Raw genomic sequence first — 25,012 nt, 5'->3', positions numbered from 1 at the left:
GACTTATTAAAGTTGAAGGTTTCTGATTGCTCATATTGTATAAATACACAGCTTCACTGTGTTGCAAGCAAAGGCTTTGATTTTGGGTTTTGTGGAACAGTGTTGTGCTTAGATGAGCATAAAATTTGTTTAAAACACTGCCTGTAATATGGGCGAATCAATCTCATGTTGGTAATTTCTAGTGTAAGGCATCTTTAAGTATTTAATGTTTTTTGTGTACAGGCATTCTCCACGTCAGGGATGTATTTTTCCTAATTTGGAAAATCTGTCCCAGAAAAATCTGTTTGGAAAGCTAGTTCGTTTATAAATCCCTAATTTATCCCTAATCCCTAACTACCTCTTACCTATGCATTTTCACAGCAACATTTATGCTACTGCTTACTTGTGGGAGAGCTGCAACTCTACGTAGCATAATTCAAGTTCGTGGTTCAGTAGGTGGCAAAGGAGTGAATTTAAATCTGATCTTTATCTCCCTCTAGTGACACACGCTTTTTCTCACATACTTTTACTAGTGGTGTCTGGAAGTTTTACCATCACGAGTGCATATGGTATCATTACTATATCTGTTTTGGATTTTTGACCAGAACGTAAAATGTATGTTTAAATCTATTTTTACTTCAGACAGAAGTTCCTTTTCTGCTTTATAAAGGGAAGGGGGGGGGGGGAAGATCATGGTATTTGTTGTTTGGACAGCCACTAAAATATAGTGGGCTGATTTATTTATAATTGCATAGTTCAGGAAATGTTTTCTCTTAAAAAAAAAAAAAAAAAAAAAAAAAGTGGCTTCGGCAAATTCATAATAAAGATGAAGAACCTGATTAATTTTTTTCACTAAACTCTTAATTTGAGTGCTGAAAATTAGTTTATGAATTTATCAAATCACAATATTCATGGTGATACTTGGAGCAAATTTCCTTATTTATCCTACATTTATGCTTCCATGTTGGTGATTCCTCAAGACGTTTAAGTCTTTTCATTCCATATAAAAATGGGCAGTGATAAGTTTTTAAAAAGAAATTGTTGATATATTTAGAAAAAAATTTGGATTTCAGCATTTCACTCGTTCTTTTAATTTTGAAAGCACTGTTTTACAAACATGTTGCAACAGGTATGCATTTATGGTTAAGATAAACTCCTGGTGGGGTTGTATTGATAGTATAGTAGTAAAGTACTGTATTTACGCTTTCACTTGAAATAATTTTGGTAGATCCTACCAGCACATTTCAGTGCAATTCTGTGGATTTAAGTTCTCTGAATTAAAACTAGTTTACTACCTCAATAAGACTTCAGTTTAAAAGCTTTTAGGGAAACAGTGTTCTATCTGCTAAACAAGCAATTCAAGGGATCTCTCCAGTTAGCTTCTGGCTTTTTCAGGATATTTGTTACATGCTTTTCTTTAACTTTTTATACCCACCACTTTTAGGGTATTTATGAAGAAAGAAAACTTGGCACTTCCATTCAAATTGATAAGTTGCTTAGTTCAACTTGATTGTGTAGGATACTTCTATAAATCATGAAATGAGGGAAATAAATTACTCTTGTGAGGAGCACTGTATTAAACTACATGATTAACTTTATAGCTCAGTCTTTAATTTGTTGTGGCCACACTTCTCGGGCACAGCTGGGAGTGAGGTTTGCTTGTAGCTTTTCCTCAAAATCAATAAGGTTTAAAAAAAAAAAGGTTTTTTTGCAAACTGCATGCGTGGGTTTAATCAGTAATTAACACTAATGTTAGAAATCAGACTGAGTAGGTCAGAGCAGAAATTAATAACTGTTTGCATTACCCTGTGTCTTTGCAGGCAAGTCACTTTTCTATGCTTAGTTACTCAGGGACTTTCTGGGTTACAGCAAACTTTGCACTTCCCCTAAAGGATTCTTACCAAAAAAAAAAATCTTTCCATCACTCACAAGATTATTATTATCATTTTTTTTTAGGACTTCTTTCGCTGGGCATCTGGCAGGGATTCTTGTTGGACTGATGTACACCATGGGACCTCTGAAAAAGATCATGAAAGCCTGTGCAGGTATATAATTTGGTTTGATTTGTAAAATCTGCATGAGCAACTTTTAGTCTTAAAATTCAGTAAACCTTATATACTTGCAGACATTGAGGCAATTCCAGCAGTTTTTAGGGGATTAAAGATACACTGACTGATAAAACTGAATGCAGAAGAAAAGTTCACTTTTTTTCTTTACTTGTTCTTGTCTGTGTTAAAGGTGCCTTTCAGGAGTCATGTTTTTACCTTTGTTTTTAAATTACATATTTAAAGTAAAATCTTTCATGTAAGATGCCAATGAAAATGTCATTTTAAATGGAGTGGTGAAGCTGTAGACATGTCAGAACACAGTGTGTTTCTATGATGGTTTTCTGTTGCTTGTATCCATTCATGCGGAAGCTGCTAAATTTCAAAAAAGATTGTGGGATGCTTGAGAAATTGTTGCAAGATTCCCCAAGCTTTCCAATAGTGAGTTGATATGGTTTTTCGTATTGTAGAAGTAATTTTTTAAAGGTAGAATCTTTAGACATCTTCAGACAAACAGTTTTAAATATAGCCCTACAAACTTTCATATGAACATGCCCTTAAACTTCAGTGTTTTAATTAGAAACCTGAGCCCTGTTACAACAGTTGTGCTGGACTTGGTTGTCAGAATTTTTGTCCGATTACTTAATAAGTTGGGCACCTTATTTATGTCTGTGCCATTAAGTTGACCATGGATGTGGTGTTTGTACACTGAAAAATTACTTGTTCAGATGTGTGCATTCTCATGGGAGGTTTTATCGCAGTTTGGTGTTAGTCTGTCATATACGCTTAAGTGGAAAGCAGTTTTAAGTGGAAAAATAAAGACCGAAGCACCAGAGTTCCTACCCTACTTGAGTAAACTCACTACTTATTTAAAAGTTAATATTTTTTCTTTCTGTGGCATGATGACTATTAGGACTGTTGAGCATTGGATTAGGTTGCGTAGGGAAATTCTGCAGTCTCCATCCTTGGATGTTTTCAAGACCTGGCAGAATAAAACCCTGACTAAATAAACTGGTCTGATATCATAGCTGACCCTCCTTTGAGTGGGTTTTGGGCTAGGGACCTCCTGAGGTCCCTTCCAAACAGAATTGTTCTGTCATTCTGGGATAAGAGCCATGGTACTGTTAGTGAAACATGCTGTGGAGATCCTGCTGCTGTGAAGGTTGCTGTGTAACTAAAGACTGGAAGAAGGGATTTTCCATTAAACAGGTGATTTTTGTCAGCAGAGCACAAACAATGCAGTGTTATTCCAATCCTAAGGTCTCTATGCATTAACCCATTTTTACAAATGTACAATCTCAGTGCAGAACTTATTCATTATAAGTTCTGGAGAACATAGGTTGGTTTGCATCTTTCTAGTCTACTTGGGTATGTTGATTAAATTTGATTCTGTGTTTTAAAGAGATACTATGATTATTTTATTCTAATAGTGCATGCATTATTCTTATATTTAGGTGGTTTTACTTCATTCACTGATCCTGACAGGCCAAGGGACTACTACTCAGGTTATTCAGGTAAATGCTCTCACCCACTTACCTAAACACTTATTTCAGCTCACTTTCAGCTTTACAAATATGGATATCATTTTTGCTAATGATAGAAAACCTACCAAATATTCTGCCTGTATGTGCACATGCTAATCAAAATCAAGTTGTCTGGCCTTGTCTTTTCCTACTTGAGGAACTGTGTTGGATGTGTTTTGTACAAGAGTCTTTAAACCTTAAATTAAGGTTATGACTTTATAAAATGCTACCCTGGGGCAACACCATCCCTTTCGTAGAGTCTGCAGCAAGGACGAAATTGTCTACCAGAAGCATCCTTTTAAACATTGGTAAATCTGCCCTGGTTTGGGAACCTTACCCATTCCTTTATAGGATCCAGACTACAAAGGGAGTGTGAGCTACCTGTTTCCAACTGGCAGTCTCAGGCCAGTTACAGATGTTTGCTGAGCTACAGTTACTGTTCTGTTGCATTGCTCTGTGTTCCACGTTTGTAATGACCAAATCTTCCTTCAGTATGCCACTACAGTAGCATGTGGAAACTAAGAATTTATATCAGAAAAAGGAATTTGATTTGCTAATGGGGATAAGAATTTGCACTTGACATTTAAACTCTGTAATCTGTTGCATTCGCTCTATAAACACCAGCTGCTCAGAGTGTGGGTGGGTGTAAAAGACAACTCTTGTGGAATAGGAGCAGATTCCAAACTGCCCTTTACTTCTTTTCCAGGTCTCCCTAATCAGGGAGAAGGGAAGATATTTCATGTAGTATATTTAGAATGATGAATAATGACATAGCACCAGAGAAAAAGATTTGGTACACTGATGAAAAATAAATTTGTTTTGTGTTGCATGTCTTGGGCAGTCTGTGAAGTAACCATGGTGTTGCTTTGAGTTGGTGTGGATGAAAGGGAGATAAAGGAGCAAGGTTAACACAAATTATCCTATCTTGCATGCTTGGCTTTAGATGTAAATAACTTTTTTTTTGTAGTAAATTCAATACTCTGAATTGATTTATAATTGTAATTATGAAAGATATATATTTAGTATGTTCATTCCCTGTGTATATATACATCATAATTTTCTTTTACCTATTCATAGGAGTCTTCATGGAAGAGTTAACCTCTTGCTTTTTGTATGATATAGTAGTGGATTTCGCTGTCTGTGAATTAAGAAAACTTTCTAGTATTGTACGCTAATGATGCATGTGCAGTACATTCTTACCTTGATTAATTTTTCATTTTCTGGTATTGGTGATTTATTACTTTCTGACTTCAAATACCAATTAAATAAAAAAATAAATAGATGATAAGAACAGATTTTATGAACCAGTACAGAGAAACAGCTTTAGAAGGAAAATAAAGATTTCAAGTGTGATTCTTAACACATTTAGCATTTGGTGACTGAATTAGGTTTTCTCGAAATGCAGTTCATGAATAAAGTATAGGGACATTTATTTTGATTAATAGGAATACCTTGAACATGTCAATATTACTGAGTTGTTTCTCTTTGTAAAATAAAAGATTGCAGCTTTGTCAGCACTTACATCTTGATGACAGTGTAAAACATCACACAAAAAATTTACAATAGAGCAAACTTAAAATGACATCCTTTTTCATCAGATAGCACCATGATTTTTATAGTCTTCATGCACGCCCTTTTGAAGCCTCCAGAAAATAGATTTGTAGCTAAAACAACGTTCATTCAGATTAGCATAATGCAGAGGGGAATGAGAGGAATATATAAAGATCGCATCTGAAATATATATCTATGTCAGCTAAAAGGTATCCTGCAGTTGATTTTATTTTTTTCTGCAGAACTGTCTCTTAAATATAGCCAGTATGACTGAAAGGCTTTTAAAGCTTGTTAACAATATGACTAATTCATACAGATTTGAAATTATGTATTTATCTCTTTCTAGCCAGAGGAATAGCAAATAACTTGAGAAATGGCAGAAGTTCAAGTTACGGGAGGATAATACCAAGTCTTCACTGCAGTTGTATGAAAATTTCTGCCAGTGTTAGTTATTGTATGTTCCAAAAAGGAAGAATTTACAAATGGGCAAAATTACTTTCTTGTGTGTCCATGTATAATGTGCATTTGCATCCACGCACACACACATGGATATAAAATTATATATATCCTTACTTTGTAGTTTGTGCTTGGTATTAATCACAGAAACTCCACAGGAAAGTGTATAACAAAGTTATACATTAAATCTATATAACTATTGAGATATCAACATCAATAATAATCCTGCGTTAATCTGAAGATAAAAAGAATGGCATGCTGTACTTGTCACACAAATATTTTCATTATTTTTTTCATTTGGAAAATCTTGTCTAAGTTTTCTATCTATTTTCTAATTTCTATCACTTGGAGAAACTGGCTGTGTTTCTGTACTTTGATTCTTCAAAATCTACTGTCCTAATGTCAAATGTCTAATCTATATCTAATATCTAATGTCTAATATCTAATGTCAAAATCTCCTGAAGAGAAGTTAAATATACAAAGTTTTATATACTGACAATACAAAAGAGGAATAGAAAAACGGCACTTCTCTCCTTAGTTTTACTCAGCAGAGGTTTTCTGTGTTCAGTTTTAGATTGTGTTAAAGGAAGAGATTCTCATTCAAGTGTCTTGCCAAGTTGTTTTCTTTTCTCTTAAATCCCAAAAGGATTTGGGTGGATGATGGTTTGTTCATGCTTGTTTTGACAGATTTTGTAAGTGGTCAGAAATGCTTGGTGGTCACTAGCAGAGGCAACATACAGTGGCTGTGGCATTAGATGAGATCTGCAGTGTGTTTTGGGTTTTGTTAGTTTGTTTAGAGCAGACATAGCACAAATTAGTTGCATATTTTCCTACGAAAAACACAGAAGTCTTAATCCATATGCATTCTAGTTTCAAACATTACTTGAATTTAGGATGACAGTCGTATATAATGTTTATGGCCACTAGGGTGAAATGAGAGACAGGTGGAAAAAAGCCTGAAGCATACCTGTTTTGTGGTTGCTGTTTCAATGACGTAGATAAGGTGTCCTAGTAATGATGTTTAAATGTTAAAAGGAGATGATGAAAATCGTCTTTCAATTTGATTGAAATTTTAAATAATGGTAATTCTATGTCACTTATTTATAACTGATAAAGATGGAGATGTTTGATGCATCTTTCTTGTTATTGTTCTCTCTCCTGTTACTGTAGTCTGGCTTTGCAAATTACAAAAATGTATTTTGATTTCTGGCATATCATAAAAATCCTAATAGTTTTTTTTCTTCTCTGTGGAAGAAAGATAAAGATAATGTCTGGCTTCCTCCCCTCCCACTGAATATCATCAGTTTATTTTCCTTTAATTTTACAGATTATTATTATAGATATCCAGATTATCAATACACAACACCAAGGAACTACTACGATTATACAGGTGGGCTTACAGAGGAAGAACAGCTTGAAAGGGCAGTGCTAAACAGTCTTAATGAAAGAGGTAAGGCTTCTATTGCATTTCATATATCAAATTATGATTCATATTGAGGTGGGAGGAACACGGGGAAGATGTATTGTTCATGATTTATTTCCAGTCTTTTGACATCCATTCAGAAATGGACAAAAGTTTACTGGTAGAATTTTCAGAGAATGACATGTGAGGATGGAGTACCATTCTTTGTGTAACTGCATTTATTAGTAATTGCTTACTGTTTGATTTACCTGCTACTTCTATAGTAATAGAATTGCTTTTATAACAAACAAAACTGAAGTAAACTAAGTTGCTGTGCCAAATAAACCCCTCACATTCTAAAGAGTAGTAGGGAGCAGTATAACAGAGGAATCGATGCTGCCAATATTTAAACTTTTTGTGTATATTTTGCTTTTTATATGTATTTGAGGAGCAACGTACGGATGTCTTACTCTTCACATTTTCCTCTTTCACCCTAAAAAAAGTTTGTGCTAGCTAGTGGAAAGACCAAAAGAAAAAATAAAAGCAGTTTGGGAATAAATATAGTATTTGTTTTTAATTGCAAATTATTAGTTGAATTGGTATAAAATATATTAACTGGGATATACTTTATTTTTCTATAATGCAAGTAAAGTCAACAGAAAAAATTCTTAGTACAATATATTTCTCATTCTGAAAACTTGGATTAAAGCGAAAATATACTAGGCTAACAGTACATTACTAAAGCATCAGGTGTAACGTTTACATCAGTTGTGCAACATTTTTATATTTAAGTGATGAAACAAAGGACAAAAATTACTGCATATGTTGTCTGGTATTGAGATTTTTAATATCAAAAACTGCTCTTTAATCTGTTGTATGTCAATATATGACTTCAACCAAAGGCTTTATGTTCTCCTTAAGTTGACAAAGCTGAAAGGTTTCTTTTAAATTTGATGAAGCTCTAACATTAGATCTTAATAAAAATAACCTGACTGCCACTTATCAATGTAATTTTTCTTCTTTTGTTCATAGTCTTGGTATTCTAACTTCCTGGGTACAAGGAATCATTCATTAGGAAAAAGATGAAGAAACTCATACTTGTCACTACAACTCCTAAAACACGATGCACTATTCATTAATCTTTGCTTAGAAAAATAATGTACATCACTGGTTTATGGCTGTTAGAAATATCAGACAAAATATGAAAGTAAATATCTTGACAAGTCGTCATCACTTTCTTTCGCACTGTCTGTGATCGTATATATTATGAAGGATGTTGTGTTATCTGGAAGATAATTTTTAAAAGGCAGCAGATGAGGCATTGTTGTATATGAAAAGGTTTCTTCAGTTTGAAAAATTGATTAACATGTTTTTTAATGTAAATACAGCCTTTCGCTTTACATGTATTGTGAGAAGTCACTTTTGAGGCCGAAGTGCAGTCTTTTAGGAAAACTAGTTCTAAAAAAGTGGTTTTTGTAGTTTTACGTATTTAGGCTTCTAACTGTCCATAAATATTGTGAGACTATGAACTTAAAATCAAAAACAAAACAAAAAAACACTATTTCCTGCAGCAAAATTAATAGTGTAAGAAGTTTTAGAAATGATAATAATCTGAGCAGTTCCTTTAAGTCAAACTTTTCAGAAAAACTCAGAAGCTGGTGAGGGTCTTAGCTTTCAAGCAAATGAATAATACAACATCTAGTCCGTCTGGTCTGCCAGCAAAAGTTGGCAAATTAGATATTGTTCATGCTGTTTTAGACGTTTTAAAACAAAAACCAACAAAACCACCACAACAAACAGGTAATATCAATATTTTGTCCTATATAAATTTGTCCTAAATAAGGTTTTGAGAAGGAATGGGTCTAAAGTGAGCTTTAATGGAAGGGATATTTTTTACTTTACTGACATTTTTACTTGATGTTTTACATCATTTTTTACAAATTGATTTTGAGAAAAATCTTTCAAAGCTTTTAAGTGTTTTGGAATGTGTTGTCTTGCAAGAGCACGAACCTTGTTTGTATTTTTTTGTGTTTTTATACTATCAACCCAGTAAAACTGTGAATTTTTGTTTACTTGTTTTTCAAAACACTCTATATAAGACTCCTGCTCCTGTGAGCTTTGTCTATAACAGCTGAGTGCTAATGGCTTTTGAATCATTGGAGCCTAGGCATTTAATGGATGCCTCACGCCTTTGGATGAATGATGACTTTAGATGTAGTTTTAAAGCCATTTGATATTCTTTTGAGGCCTTAAGTCACACTACAGAAGGAAAAAACATAAATTATTACTCAAATCCAACGCGTCCAAAGATGTCAGATTCTGAGCTCACTGTAAAAAATATATGCACGTAGGAGTTGGTATTACGATAAAAGAAAATGCTTTTATTTTCACTGCCATAAAATGAAGTCAGTTTGTAATAACAATGACGAGATTATGAGAATATACAAAACTGGACAGCATACATTTTAGTCTTTCATGCATCAGTATGGAACACCTGCAGCTTTCCATTTGTAGCCTTAAATAATCTATATCACTATAGGTAAGTGCTTTTTTCTGTTTGCTTTTTGAAGTACTGTGCTGTATTTGGACAAAGATAGATTTTCAACTGTAAGAGGAAATGTATTCTTACTTGGAGAATGCCCTTTGAAACCCGAGAAAGAATTTAAATAGCATCTCTAGCTAAGTATGTCTCGCTAGCAGATAACTGGCATACCAAGTCACATTTTTAACTTCAGTTTGAGACGACAGCATTTCTTATGTCTATGCTCGTGTCTGTTTTCAGTGCTAGTTAAACTTTTTAAACCTCACAGATAAGTGAAGTGGGAAAATATATTGTATGTTGTTTCCAATGTAGTTTGGTACAATTAAGTTTATATAGGTGGTATTTTTAGTGGTTTCACAGCAGTGCTTTAATTTTGCAGCTTTCTCTGTTTGTCACAGTACTTTAATTTGGAAAACTAAGACTTCAGAGCTCAACTTTGAAAAATATTTCATAAAACAAGCTACTTAAAGGTTAAAGTTACCTATGGGCACATCTTATTTCCAAAAGAAAGTAGTATAGAGTTTGTAATTGATCATACCTGCTTCAGAGTGACAGAAAGGATGAAATGAAATGTATTGTGGTAATGAGCAAATAGAGTATTCTTCCTTGTCAGTCTGAAAAATAAAGCTTGAGTGAGTACTGTCCTTTGAACAGGACACGTTTTTCCTTGAAGCATGGCATTTGCTGTAGCTTGCAATTATATGGATGATGAAACAAGTACTTAACATGACTAAAAATTGCCGAACATAATTTGAAACAGGCAGCTAAATGGATGTAAAAACAGGTACCAGAACCAAAATTCAAGGCAGTATTTCCATATCTTTTTGTTTCCAACTGTGGAATTTATACTATCACATTTGCTCTGTAGCGTGGCTGAAAATAGACATAATTTTTTTTTCTTAGACAAATGTATTTATTAGGGTTTTTAGGCCACAAAGTGTACCATTAGATTTGGAATGTTGATCCATTCTCACAAACTGCTGTGTTAGTATCCCGCTGAGCTTTTAAAAGACTCAGTGGCATAGTCCAGAATTTCCTGGTATCGGTCATTGTCCACAAGTGAAAACTAATTTGTATTAAGATAGGCAACAAGTTTAATCTAAGTAATTATTTTTATATAATCCCATACATGAGTTTATCTAAATCCAGCATAAAGGTACTGTCTTTCTACTTAATCTACATTCAGACGTTCCAGAAATGCAGTTTTATTTTTGTGCCATATCCTGAAAAATTCTTTTTTAGATATTGTCAAACAAGAACCAATGTAAACAGCATTAGTTTTCTTTACTTTTTATTTTCATTCTGATTCTCATAAAGTAATTTTATATTACTCACAAATTGCAATAACTTCTCCTTTAGTTAAGTCAGATAAGGACAATTACTGTTTTAATTAAAATTTATTTATGATATTTAAATTATATGGTTTTACTATGAAATTAAAAATATATGGCTTTCCATTTTGGTTTAATCCTTATATTAGTAGCTGTATATGGTAACCCCGGTATACCGTCTCTCTTGTTCTTATCTGTTGTTTCCTTGCTATTTTGCTCAGAAGAAATATCTGGATTAGTGTGGGATGGGGATTTTTGTAGTGGTGGGTGGTGGGTATTTTTGTGAGCTGGACTTCTAAGTTTGTCTTTCAGTCTCAATAATGTTAAGAATCCCCTGCGTGCTCATGTCTCTGCACAAAAGAATTTTTCTCTTAAGAAGAAAGTTTTTAAACATGTAGTTTTTGTATTTTGTGGTTAAAGTGAAATATGCATATATTAGATAGTCCTCATAAGTTTCAGTGCAAATATGCATTTCTTTGATTCTAATCTGATTTAAATTAAAGAAAAAAAATCAAAATGTTTAGATGGCCCAGTATGTACCAATCATAGGTACATCTGCAATGTGGTTATGAAATATTTAGTCATCTGGCTTAGCAGTTCTCTGAATTTAAATTTAGTTCCCATTTCTGCTTTCTTTTATTGAGATTGGGCTTTTTTTTCTATTTAGGCTATGAAACTTGCTAAATCCATTGAAGATTGTGAGTAGTATGAAACAGAAATGCTGTATAATTCCATTTTTCTCCAGGCGGGGTTGTCTTTCCTCTTTTGCTATGGTAGGAATGTCAGTCATTGCATTTAAATGGTTTTCTGTAGAAATGTCTTAAAATAAATTATATGCTTCGATACGCAGTGCATGATATCAGATTAAAGTACATTTCATAAAGTCACATGCTATGATTGGCATCTGATTCTGAAAGGCCAACTTTTCTTTTAGTTGGTCTTGGGTACCCAGAAACATGTTCTGGGAGAAAAGCTCTCTCCTTCAAGTGAAGTTCTTGCTCTGAATATCTTCAGAAATAACTTTCTAGCATTGCATATGTGGTCTATGATACTGATTGCTAGCACTTTGTTTAGGCAAATTTCCAGGAAATTTAATTGGTAAATATTTAGCATTTTCACGTAAAGTTCCGGTGTATGCTTGGTGTTAGTAGCAGACCATAGTAGCCAGAATTCTGTTATAAATACTTATTGATTCCTGGTTTCCTAATGCTTTTGAACTTCAAAATTTTCCTGAGGCTAATAAGCAAGTTTACCATTGGAGCTTTCTTCTTTCCTTGTTACTATTTATCTAAAAGATAAATATCTTGTAAGTTAAAAATAAACAAAAATCCAAACCAACATGCCTAGGAGTAGAAATGTTCATTATTGATAGCCGCCGATTTTTCTTTATTGTATAAAATATCTTCCTAATTTCATCGAGCAGTTCTTTTTCAGTATTTATGAGACACAGATAAGCAAAATCCTGTCATTTTGTTTCAAAACTGCAGACTGTGCTTGATTTTTGTCTTGGGTAGTTGTATTCAGACAGCATTCCAGTTTCATTTGCAATATTACTTCTGCTTCCCGGACTCCATAGTTAAGTAGATAGATACCAAGTTTCAGATATAAGTCTGTCAGAAGTGAAGTATTTGGTTTGTCTCAGGAATATCTCATTCCTTGAAGGGACCCTTGTCCCATTTAATTTTCCATTTCATGTGCTGCACTGATATTTTAAACAAATTAGAATCTCCTAGTAAAGTGATGAAATTGCACTGGAAACTAATAAATTAGGGAGTTCTCTAGCAGGATCTCCCAGTGAAAAGCTAATACTGTCGCTCTTTTTCTAGCAATAGAATTGTAGCAAGAATCATAGCTAGAGTTTTCCAGCAACAGAACTCAATTTCTGAAAGAAGATCAGTGATGCGTAGTATTAAAACAAAACAACAAAAAAACTATTTTTGAGAATAAAAGTTCTGATTCTCTTGGTAGTGGTGATAAATGCTCACCAGATATGTAAGAAGAAGCACCACTAAGCCTTTCACAACAGGCTTGGTGTGAAGCATAGACCCATGACCATTTGGCACCTATGAGTTACCATTGTGTGACAAATCATTCTGTAAAGCAAAGAAATGGTTATATTCTGAAATCTCAATTTACACACATGAACTCGTTAGCTTCAGAAAACTGAAATAGTTGCTGCCCTTTGCTTTCTAAACTGGTGTTCATTTAACTTTGCCTGAAAGGTGTTGGACTGAAAATTGACCATTTGGAAGCCTCCTTGTGCACTGTTAAACTATTTCTGTTCCAGTAGCTGCGCAGCAGTGGAAGTTACATGGGATGGACAACCAGAATTCACAGCTCCTTCAGATCTAGGACTCTCGTTTTTGTATGTCGACAAGCTGTATTCTTTATCTGGTTTAGAGATCTTAAATCAAAAGCATGGTCTAATTAATTCCCTCAGAAATATTAGAATGGATGTAATAGTAGTTGCTTTAAACTTCGTGTACACTTGACCTCTAAAGATAATGCTATGTATATTCAAATAGGTGTAGGTATTTTGAAAATACTGGGTTTAGACTTGAATCCCTTACAATCCTGTCTTAAATCTTGTGCATCTTGTTCGATTTGTTTTATTTTTAGCTTTTTTTTTTTATGGCTGTGCCCACTTGCTTCAGACACTAAAACACAGGTAATAAGCAGTTCAGGACCAATTGTGCTTGGTTTGAGAGGAGACACTGAGGTATTGGTACGGTTTCGTTCAACGGTGACAGTGTGTTCAAGATTTTAAATTATGTAAAGACTAATATAGAATTAACGTAATCAGGGAAAATTATTTTTTCTGCTGTCTCTTCATGTCATCAGTGCTGCACATCTTTCTTGTTCTCCTGTCTTTAGGATTATTAGTATACACGAATGCATATACTTTGATTGGTGTTCATCTAGATGAGGCGAAAATTCCTTTCAAGTGTGGTGTGTAAAGGGCATTCCTTCAGGTGTCTGGAGGAAAATGTACAAAGAGAATCATACAATCATAGAATGGCTTGGGTTGGAAGGGGCCTTAAAGATCATCTAACTCCAACCCCCCTGCTATCAGCAGGGACGCCACCCGCTAGATGAGGTTGGCCAAGGCCCCATCCTGCCTGGCCTTGAACACCTCCAGGAATGGGGCATCCACAGCTTCTCGCAGCCTTTCTTCGTAGGAGAGGTGCTCCAGCCCTCTGATCATCTTTGCGGCCCTCCTCTGCACTTGAATGCTCATGTGGTACTCAGTAGTTGGTTCTCGGCCTTTTCTACTTCCCTTCCTGCCCATTATGCAAGAGCACCGTACACCTCCTTTGCCTCTTGCCTTTGACACAGTCCTACATCCAAAAGAAAGCTAGTTCAACAGCTTAGTGAACTGGAAGAGCTGAGCTGTGTTCTGTTAAATGATCGTTACCAGAAACTTTTTGATGCAAAGTCCAATTATAAAGTTGTTGATGCAGATTAATGTGATTGGGAACAATTTCTATTCTGTCTTTCCTGAAAAAGTTCAGCCCAACTGTTACATAGAGGATTGCCTCAGGTTTGGGGCTTGCTTGGGTGCAGTACTCTTGAGTTGTGTATTAAGGGGATTAAAAAGATGTCAGTAATTTAAAGGTAGGACTTATTCTACTTGAATGATGAAGTGTTCCCACTTATGAAAGTGGGAAAAAATAAATTATTGAAGCATTGTGATGCTAGTACACTTCAATAGTTTAGAACATAACTTTAGATTCTGTTTAATACTCTAATACAGTATGCCTTTCAAGGCTGTTCTGCTACAAGTTTTGTCCTGGTATTTGCTTTTCTCTAGTTTGCCCTCGATGTAGCACTGTGTTGAGTTTACTATACTCAGTATTTAATACCTGGAGATGATGGCACTCATTTTGCAGTGCAGCACATCTTTCATTCCTTCCGTCAAATGTTTGGTACTATATCCTGTATTTTTGGAAACATTGCCTTGAAGGGTTAACTTCCTTTGGTCTTTAAGCAACAAGTCACAGTGACACAGTAGTTCCTAGGTTCTGATTATTGATACTAAAGATTTTATTGTATGTCTTAATAACCATTAATTTTGTTTGCATTAAAAAAAAAAAAGTATATGATACTGATACATTTAGATCTTCATGCTAAAAGGTATACAGAATGCTGCTTTTTTCTCTGACTTCCTAAGTATGCAAGAACATTTTGGAAGGCATCGCCAATACAGCTTTCTTTTGGATGCTTTTCTTCATGCAAAAGTGTCAACTGCCAAAGAAAAGTGAAAACAGCAAGAAATCAATAAAGAAATAATTAAATCTTCAATTGTAGTTAGCAATGTTTTGCTTACATTCATGCTACATCTATTTATAAATGCATGGTCTGCATATGGAGTAACTCTGTTCTTGGTGCTTTGACCCAAGACTCAGTGATACAAGTGGGAGTTTTTATATCAACTTCAGTGGTCTCTGGACGCTTATTTTTTTTTCCTTAGTAACTGGGATGTTTTTGTAAAGGAACAAATGTTGTTACTTTCACAGTGGGTTTGGCAGGGTCACCTTGCTGGAGAACAAGCAGTTCTGCTTAACAGCTGTGGGCATAATTAGAAGAAGCTGTGTGTGGGCTACGTAAAAACACTCTTCCACTCTGGAGAAAGTGGTAGTTGCTGTGGAGTGGCTTCAGTCTGCATTGGTGTTTCCATTCATCTGGGTTTCTTGGTCTTGGCATTGGGAAATGGATATTGTTTAGAATTTCTTTGTTGTGTCTTTGTTAGGCATGCAGAAATGCCCTAAAAGAAAGACAAAGCTTTTTTTTTTTTTTTCAAATGTGATTTTAAATATGTAAAAATTCTTAAGAACACTAACAAATTTAATTTACAGTTAAAAGCAGCTCCAGACTAAGGTCAGTGAATAATCCTAATCTTGGATTTACCCATTGATTTACTATTTTTTCTCTTGTTGTTTTATCACTGGATTAATTTTATAGACTGGGTATAACTTGCACTTTGTTTATTGAGACTATCTTAAAAATAATGTTCTGGACCTTTTCCTGATGTCTGACTAAATAAATTACCATATTCTAGTAGTTTCAAGAAAATTAGAAATCTCCATGCTGCGTCTTGTTGGCCAAAGTCACGTCTACATCCTTATGGTCCGATGTGTTGTGTCCCTTCAATAATTTTTTTTATTTTTTTTCTATTGATAGTCTGTAGCTTGCATTTAAAAAAATATATAATTATTTTATACACACATAATAATTACACACGTTCCCTGCTGTTGTCAGTGTGCAGGTAGGTTTTACAATTATGCTCAAAAGGAATATATGGGACACTTTTCGTCTTTCATCTTTAATGTAGTACGTGAAGTCGTGTAGATATCGATGAGCAAGCTCAGCTGGCCCTGAAAGCTGGCTGGATGTGATCAGAAAGTCTTACTGTCATTAGCTCAAGCAGTTTTTTATGCTAATGAATTTAGTTATATTTAGCAAGCTTAAGTACAGACAGAAATGATCCATTCTGGAAAGGATTAATTAGACATCGCCTCAGTTACATATTTCAGATGTGGTTCCCCGGCAAAGCATTGTAAGGTGGCAGTGAGTGTGAAGTCTGCACTTGTTCAGTTCTTTGGTAACCCATCAGAGGCTGTGTAGCACCATTTATATCGTGTTGTCCATGAAGAGGTGTGGCTAGCATCTATGTTTGATGAACCTGAAAAAATCTTAATCTTTCTGTGTGTTTTTCAAGAGGGAGAAATGGTGATTCAGATAAGCATTGCTTGAGACTTTTTGCCTGTATTTATCCAATTGATTACACAGCTTAAGTGTTCAGCTAGGCAGTTTTTGATGTGTTACTATGACATGATATGTAAAGGAAGAATAATGCATTTATTTAGTACTTTTAAAAATCAACCTTATGTGAAGCAATGTTTGGATGAAAAATAGAATCTAGTTGAAAAAATGTATCCAGTTAGATTTCTGGATACTTTTAACAGTTTTTTAAATGGAAAAACAAGCCCATTTGCCTTATTAAAGAAAGGAGTTTCTGCATGTAATTAAAGAATTTGCCAGAATTATTTCTGATCCTGTTGGTATTCAGGATTTTTGAGATAGTGCTACATAATGAGAGTTTTACTGTCTCCATTTGCAGTTATTTGAAGGTGGATATGAAGATTGCCTTTTCAATGTCTACTTTTATTTCCTTAGCTGAACAAACAGAAATGCAGAATCTTTTACACAGCATGAGCTCAACAGAAAAAAAAAATATGTTAGATCAGAGTCTGGCAATGTCTTCTGCTTTTAGGATATCCGTACCTCTCTGGCTTACCTGTGGCAGTATGTACATTTCCTAACTGTTGCTATTTTTGTTTTTTAATGGATAAAAAAATACAGATTGTAATAAGGATTAATAGTTTCACATCGGCTCTGTTAAGACAAAAGTAAATTTAAATTGTGGGTTTGGTACAGAAATGACCAGAAATTCCCCGTGAGCTTTACAATTCAGAAGCATTGAACCAAGTTTCACAGCATCACAGAAATATTTTCCAAGAACAGGCCTGTTGTTTTATACTGCTGAGGACAGAACTTGGGTAACTTCCTAATTCTAAGCAAATGTGTAAGGGTGATGAAATTTTACTTGTGTTTATTCCTTTTTGCCAGAAGAAATTTTCAGACCTTTGAGTTTGATTTTTGTCAAACTCTTTGTACGATTTATTTTGTTCATGCTGTACTCCTGTCTTAGACCTCATTTTTAGGGCTTTACTTCCTTTTGTTTTTTGACATTGTTCATTACTTGATTTGTGCAACTTACTGGAAAAACAGTCCAGGAGAATAAAATACAGGTCATGTGAATAGCAAAATAAGTCACTGAAGTAATTTTATAAAGTAATGAATGTCTTAGTATAATTCAAAAGAAGGAATTAGAAAATACACATAAACACTAGTGAATATGCACTAATGAACCAGAAGGGAAGAATCTGCATAGAGAAGAGCATGGAATAACATAAGGTCTTCAACTTTTTTTGGAGGATGTACTGTGGATGCTTGAAATAGATGAATATAAACTAAAGAAATGAGTAAAGCTTGCTATTTGCAGCTGAAGACTTCTATTTGATTATGCTGAATATGCAGTCTACCTGGAATTCTTCTTGTAGCTGAAGTTAATCTATGTTTTCCTTACTGCTCTAAAGAGAAATAGATATCTTTCTGTCTTAACCTAAGGTAGGTTAAGTAGCATATCTAGAATAGGTCAAGGTTCCTCTTGAGTTGGTTAGCAAATCCTTTTCAATACTTGGGAATGGAAGATACATTTGAATTTGTGTATCGACTGTGTTGCTTAATGCATGTCTCCTTGTTAAGTAGACTAAATATCCTGAGACTTATTAGATCATTGGAGAATGCAGTGAGATTATTTTATATCAACTCTCCTGTAGTATCTTGAATACGCAGTAGCTAGAGGAAGCTAACCCAAGGCACTGACTGATAGTCTGGTCTCTAAGTATGTGCTTCTAACAACTTTTGTTACTTTAACAAGTCTGTCTGGATGATAGGAATACAGCAAAGATTAGACTCTGAGGCATGATTAAACTAAATAATCAAGTTCATGTATGAAGGCATTAAGGTATTTGTGTTACCCAAAACAGGCCCTCAGCCCTTCTGGAGGGAACATTTTACATGTTTCTCACTGCTATCATCTGTCTTAGAAACAGAAGAAACCATGTGTTCAGTATTGACCTGACCTGCTCTTCTAACAGTCCATTTGAATCTGGTTTCATTGTATGCTACTTTTCTTCCTAACTTCACTAGCCCACACCTGACTTCCTACTAGCTTGATCTTTCAGTTGTCAGCCCTTCCACAGCACAGCACACAGATGGTTCGTAGGCTTCCCTTCTGCAGATCTTTACTGGCCACCTTGCTTTGTGCCTTCCAGTTTGAAGTTATTTTTGCTTTGGAAAGGATGTTCATTGGGTTATGAAATATTGTAAGCCCATGTATGTCTCAGCAAAACAACTGCTTGTTTTTTTTCTTTTTGAACACGCCTTGTATAAGAAAGTAAAATGAGGGAAAATAAATGTAGTAAATGAACACTTAGCTCAGCTGAATCTTTTTGTTAATGAAAACCATTCTGCCCATGCTGCATATGAACTGGCGTTTGTTTTTTTTCAGACAATGAGATTGTTCTTGGATTTTAAGTAAAAAAAATTGAGAAGCAATTTGCCCTGTGCTAAGGTCTAGGATTTCCAATACACATTAGCTTTTTGTAGCATTCTGAACAATTTTTTCAAATGTCCATTTGCTGTTGCTCCTATGCACGTATAATTTTCACAGTATTAAGATAAACTGTTGGAGCGCATTATAAAAGAGATGGCATCATTTCATCATTTAAACTTGATGAACTTGCTAGCATGGCATGCTGTTTTGCAATGGAGAACCATGCATCTAGATGGGGTAGAGTGATGGTAGGTCCCAAGGAGTTCATGTAACATTTGTCAGTTAGTGACGTTGCATTTTTCAGAAGCAGAGTAACAGCTTAAATTATTTTGAGAATTGTCTGTGGTAAATTGAAACAGAGGGACAAACTGAAGATAAAATACAAAAATATGAATTAAGTTGTCTGTATATTAATTAATTTGAAAAATACTTCTGAACATTGCTTCTCATTTTATAAACATTTATGTTGCTGCTGCTTAGCACTGTTTGAGCAGCTGTAGTTATCTCTGAAAGTACTTTCCAAGAGCTTGACTGCTTGGCAAGCATGGAAGAAATCCTGAACGTGTTTTCAAAATCCTACATTTGGTTAGCACTCTACAAATTAAAATGCTCATGTAAGTGCATAAGAAACTAACAGAACCCCTTTGTAAATTGGACTTCCTGATATTATGCAATAGAAACAACAGGCCTTATGTGTTCACTACAAACAACTTCTGATACAGGATACAGCTGCAGTTAAAATCCATTTTTGAAAATTAGCTTAATACAGTATTTGCCTTTGATTTTTGATATTGCTAATATAAATGAGGTTCTGAGGTGGATGTTTAAGAAATATCAAGTATTACAAAGACTGTTGTGTTAGCTTTAAAGCTACTTCATTTATCCTTACCTCTGTAAGTGAGCTCAGAGAACGGTTTCTCATTTTTGTTTCCCAAGGCCCCTCAATTGTGTGTAACCACAACCTTTCAATCTTTTCTTTGCTCTGTAACTTAATGTGAATTGTGAGCAGTTGCTTTGCTTTGTTTTCTCTTGCAGTGCCAGGGCAGAGAACCTTCCTTCAGTCTTGGTGTGATATTTCTGCTCACATAAACTTATAATTCTCTCTAGCTGAGCTGCCACTGGAGTTTATTTATGAAATTGCTTGCTGCCAACAGGATGGGAGTTGTATGTGCATCTGGTATTGGTCAGCACATGTTCGACTGCTACACTAAAAGCAAATACAAAAGCTTATTTTGCCAGAAGTAGCTACTGAGGATGTCTAAATATTCTAACAATCTGGAGTTCCCTGTATAAAGTAGGGACTGAGAAAAATGTTTGCTCCCAGGTTAATACGCGCTAGACTTTGGGGTTTGGGAGTTCTTTTGGTGGTGTTCTTCATTTCGATGTTTTAAGAGCAGTTGTTGGAAACTGACAGTCCTTGAACCATTTGAACTGGAAATAATCAATTCCCAATTTTCTTTGTGTTGCGATGCTTTGGATTACAGGATATACGTGCATTTTTTCAAATTACAGAACAAAATAACAGTTGTGTTTCGTTGTCTTGTAGATTTTGGTGGAGCAACATACAATAATGAGCGGCGACCCTATGGTTTTTGGTTTCCACCCGAGCAGAATTCAGAAGAGGAAATAAGAAGGCAAAGACTTCGTAGGTTTGACAGAAGATGAAGTTGGCAGGTGTTGATGTAAATTGTAAAGTGCTATTCAGAGTTAAAATATTTGCAGATTTATTCTTTTATTTTTACTATTTGTTGCAAAACTGCAGAAGATTTTGTGAGTTCAGGCTCCAAATTTGAACTTGCATAAAAAAATGAGTTGGGAATCGAAACGTGATCTTTGCCAGTCTCCATTTTGATGTACGTTAAATCTGGAAGAAGACTGATGGTTTCACCAAACTTTTTCCCTTCGAAGTTCTTCTTTGTACCTTCAAGAATTCATTGGCTTTTTGGCTGCTGGTATTCTCAGACAACAGGTTTTCTTCATCCATCACAGAAAATAATAATACCTCCGAAATGTAATTTTAAAATTATGCAATTCTTTCCTACATATTTCCCATTTTTCTATGATGAATAACTCTTGGGATTGGCATGTGAATTGTCACTTGAAAAGACTGCTTTGATGATAACGGTTAGATCATAAGAGTTGGGCTTAAGCTTTTCCGCAGTTTTGCAAACTGTGTGAAAAATAGTTGAAGCTATTGTTACCCTAAGGAGTTACGTAATAGAACCTTTAGTGTTGCAGTCTTCCTCAAAATGTGCCATGTAGCGTAGAGCTTAAGTGTGATAAAACTGAGTTCTAACTACTTATTCCCTAGAACCAATCCTAATGTTTACATTTTCAATTAAAAAAAAAAAATTAAAAAACGTGCTTTTACAGCGTTGAAATTACTTGTTGTTAGGAATTTTATGGAAAGGAAGGTGGGGGTGGATATGCCATGAAAATACATTTATTTGTTAACTTACTGTTTTGGAAATAACTATTTTTCCTTTTGAAGAAGGCTTAGAAATTATATCGTGTATGCTGTTTACGGACCTATAGAAATTCTACTATTTCTCTGTATGTATCTCATCTGAGGTCCAGTCCCCATGCTGTTTGCAGACTTGTGGAGATCATACCTTAATATAGTTTACCTTGAGTTCTTCATTTTCTAGAGAGCATTTCTTGACCCAACTCCAGAGTAGCTGGCAGCAGACCAGAGAGCTCGGTTGTCACTTTGGACGGGACCTCTGTTCGCTGCTTGGCGCACAGTGCCTGTCCTGCTTGTGGCACATCTGCCTGTTCGATGATGTAAATTAGCAAACCTGAAGGTTTTTTGAGTATCTAACATTGAGAAAAAAATACTCATTGCCTAGATGTTTTTTTACCTTGTGATGGAAGAAATTCATCTGAATCTGGGAACACTCCTGTAACTCTTTTCAGTCCTGAAGAGATGTGCTTGCACAGGAATGATTCCATTATTGTCTTTAGGCACATAATTCTTTGAATCTCATCAATGCTCCTTTACTAAAGTGTTAGGATGAGCAATTTAATAGTTTCTTTTCAGGTATCTGTGATCACCAGTATGTGCTTTATGAAGTCTACCTCTCTATGGAGTTAGAGTGTAAAGCAGTGTTGTATTTTTCATACAGAAAAGAAAAACCCTGAAACTAACACCTTCTGGCTTTAATTAATGTATGTAGGGGAAGCTTTTTTTAGTAGAAAAATGCAAAAACTGTTCTCCACCTGTGCCATTCTCACTTTCACCGTCTATCTTATTTATACCTGTTGCTGATTGTATGCCAAGAAGCAGCAGCACAAAAAATATTGTTAGGTTGGGTATGTTCAAGGCTCTGAGAGACAACAGATACGACTGCAATGCGACTTTGGATGGATGTCCTTGTTGAGGTAATACTAAAACACTGATGTTATGCATAGTGTTTCCTTGCAGATTCTAAGTTAGTAGGTAAGTGATGGTAAATTTCTGTATTCTTGGTTTTGGTTGTTTTTCAATATATGCTTGTCTTGTTTGTTTTTCTGTGGCTACTGAATGTCCTGAAGAAAACAGCAGATACTTGTACCTTATTGCAGACTAACTTTTCTATGCCTTTTAAATTAAATATCAAAAAAATGCATAGAGTTTGCATATTTTGCTCAGGGTACAATAATTGTGTGTGAAGAAGGACGTAGCATTGTTTCCCCAAACTGAACTTAATGCTCTGGTCAAAAGTTTGTGTAACTAAAGTAACAGTTTAGCAGACAAGAAATTATTTTAAAACACTGGATTTCACTAGCCAGTTGAAGGGGGGGGGGGTAAAATCAAGAACGTGATTACGAATTTAAAAGCACTTGCATGCTTTTGTTAAGGAAGGATAAATACCAACCACGTGAGGAGTAATGCAGGAAGTTCCTCATACTTATGTTAATAAAAATGAGAGCTCTTGTTAGTATGTCTCATACGAAGGATCTGTTTTGGTCCCCCTATTGTTCTTGTTTTGTCAAGCACTTGCGATTAAATGCCTATAAAAACTGTCAGTACTAATAGTTGTTTTCACTTTTTCATATAAAAAATTGAAATAAATTTTTGTACATTTCAAATTGTCTGTTTTTCTTTATAATAATAAGGCATATATTTTAAAATGGCAGAGCTGCCGCAATATTGTTAGAAATGAAGGCTGGTGATACAGAGCGGGGCAGATGATTTACATCAGGACTAATTTTTCTTCTTTTTCTTTTAATTTTTCTTCTTTTGAATTTGGTGGAAGTTTTAGGATTGGATTATTGGGCAGTTTCAATATACATGGTGTTTTGGAAATTGTAACAGAATGATTCTTCGGTTGGGCCTTACCATCTGTTAGGTTGGGAGCCCTGATGGTGGTAGATGCAAGTCACAGATGAATCCCTAACATATGGTGGCAAAAATTCATGTGTATATAAATGTATAAGTATATAAGTATAATAAGTGTACATAAATGGGTCCTCCACCTTGGAGAGTTTCTGACTGTTTAGCAGCTGACTATATATAAAATATGGATTTTTAAAGAAAAAGTAGTTTGGTTTTTTAAAAAAAAAAAAAAAAACAACAAAACACTTTAACACCTGAAGTTTGGTTCCTTTGTTTCAGGAGCTGTGATTTCTTGTGAATATTTCGTGCTTCATCTAAACTCTGTGATCAAGTACCATGTAAGAAATTCCACCCCCTTAATTAATCAGCAGACTTGTTAACAGGTCCATTCCTGAAACTTAATGATTAAATGACCAAACATTTACTGCTTATAAATGTTTTTATTGCAGTCCAGAATTATGATGTGGTTAAATGTGTTTAACTTTTAAAGTTCTTTTCCCACTTCTGTTTTATCTTGAAGCAAAAGCAAATAACGTATTCATGTGTGTAATTTTTTTCCTGGCAGTACCACTTCTCCTAAGGGGTAAAGTGCCCTAAAAAATACTAACAAAATGGTATTCGTACATGTCCCACATCACAGCAGGGGAGCTTGTGCTTGATGAGTGTCAGTGGTAACATTGTTCTCAATACAGGCTGTAAATGAGATCAAAATCTGCCCTACTTCCCTTAAATTGTCATCGCTGAAAATCAGGGTAAGTAAATACTGACAATCTTCAGCTTTGAATTCTAGAACCCTTTCTAAAGGAAAATTACTCTTTCTGAAAGTCTAAATTTAGTGATACTCATATCCATTAATTGCAAGCTGAGACAATTAGAGAAGGAAATTTTTCCATAAAATTTCATGTGGTTTAGGTATTTTGTTTATATTCACAAATGTGCTCAGGGTAAAGCAACTGGGTTAGTAAAAGACAAGAGTGAGCATACATGTGGCAGCAGTCTTCTGCTGCATGAGAATAGAGAGAAGTTCATCTCTGTTATTCACTGGCTACTAGAAACTTCCTAATTTGCAGCAAAATGTAAGCAAAGGATTTCTAACCACGTTGACAGTGAAGCTTTGTAATAAGCTAGGGATACTCTGCAGTTTCCTTCCTCAGTCTTTTTGGAGCAGGTTAGACAAATATCTCTTCAGGAGCCTTAAACATCACTAAGGCAAGAGGAAGTAAACAGTAGGAGAGCAATGGATTGTGTTAGGTCCTTCACCGAATTATTCATTACAGGGATCATTTAAAAGCTATTGGTGCGAAGGTCGTTTCTGTGAATCCAGCACGTTGGGTAGTACTTTCCTTCCCCATGTAGCAAGTTAAGGAATGGTCCCAAAATCTGTACAGTGTTGAGCGTGGAATGACTTTTTTGCTGACTCCTTAAAATTAGTTCAAATGTATGCATAGCCTTCTCAGATGCTGAAGTGCGTATTGTGTATTCTTTTGCCTAATTAATGGATGGATTGTGTTGTTTCTAATTAGCTAAATTCAGCTATACTGTTAATGATGTAACTCAACTGGTTTTGGTAACATTTTTTTCATTTGCATTAGTACAAAGTGTAATTCAGCAACAATTGATAAAATCTTTGAAATAGCTGGTGTGCGAGGGTCAAGCTTCCCACCTTCATTCTGACCAGTGTTT

General features: G+C 34.9%; 1 protein-coding gene across 8 annotated transcripts in view; it reads left to right on the top strand.

Annotated features, from left to right (window-relative positions):
• RHBDD1 (rhomboid domain containing 1) overlaps positions 1 to 23,082 on the top strand; it is a 38,383-nt gene extending 15,301 nt beyond the window's left edge. For 6 of the 8 annotated variants that reach the window (XM_040567222.1, XM_040567228.1, XM_040567226.1 and 3 more), the window contains 5 exons: positions 1,936 to 2,024; positions 3,479 to 3,538; positions 6,129 to 6,131; positions 6,882 to 7,004; positions 20,558 to 23,082. In XM_040567222.1, the coding sequence (XP_040423156.1) occupies positions 1,936 to 2,024; positions 3,479 to 3,538; positions 6,129 to 6,131; positions 6,882 to 7,004; positions 20,558 to 20,676 (394 nt within the window). In that variant the 3' untranslated portion in view covers positions 20,677 to 23,082. The remainder of the gene's footprint in view (positions 1 to 1,935; positions 2,025 to 3,478; positions 3,539 to 6,128; positions 6,132 to 6,881; positions 7,005 to 20,557) is intronic. The other 2 variants (XM_040567230.1, XM_040567229.1) reach the window with 1 other exon arrangement.
• Positions 23,083 to 25,012: the final 1,930 nt, after the last annotated feature.

This window comes from Cygnus olor, chromosome 9, assembly GCF_009769625.2.
Source record: "Cygnus olor isolate bCygOlo1 chromosome 9, bCygOlo1.pri.v2, whole genome shotgun sequence".
Taxonomy (NCBI): Eukaryota; Metazoa; Chordata; class Aves; order Anseriformes; family Anatidae; genus Cygnus; species Cygnus olor.
Note: the sequence above shows the minus strand (reverse complement) of the source record. Positions and strands in the feature narration are given on the sequence as shown.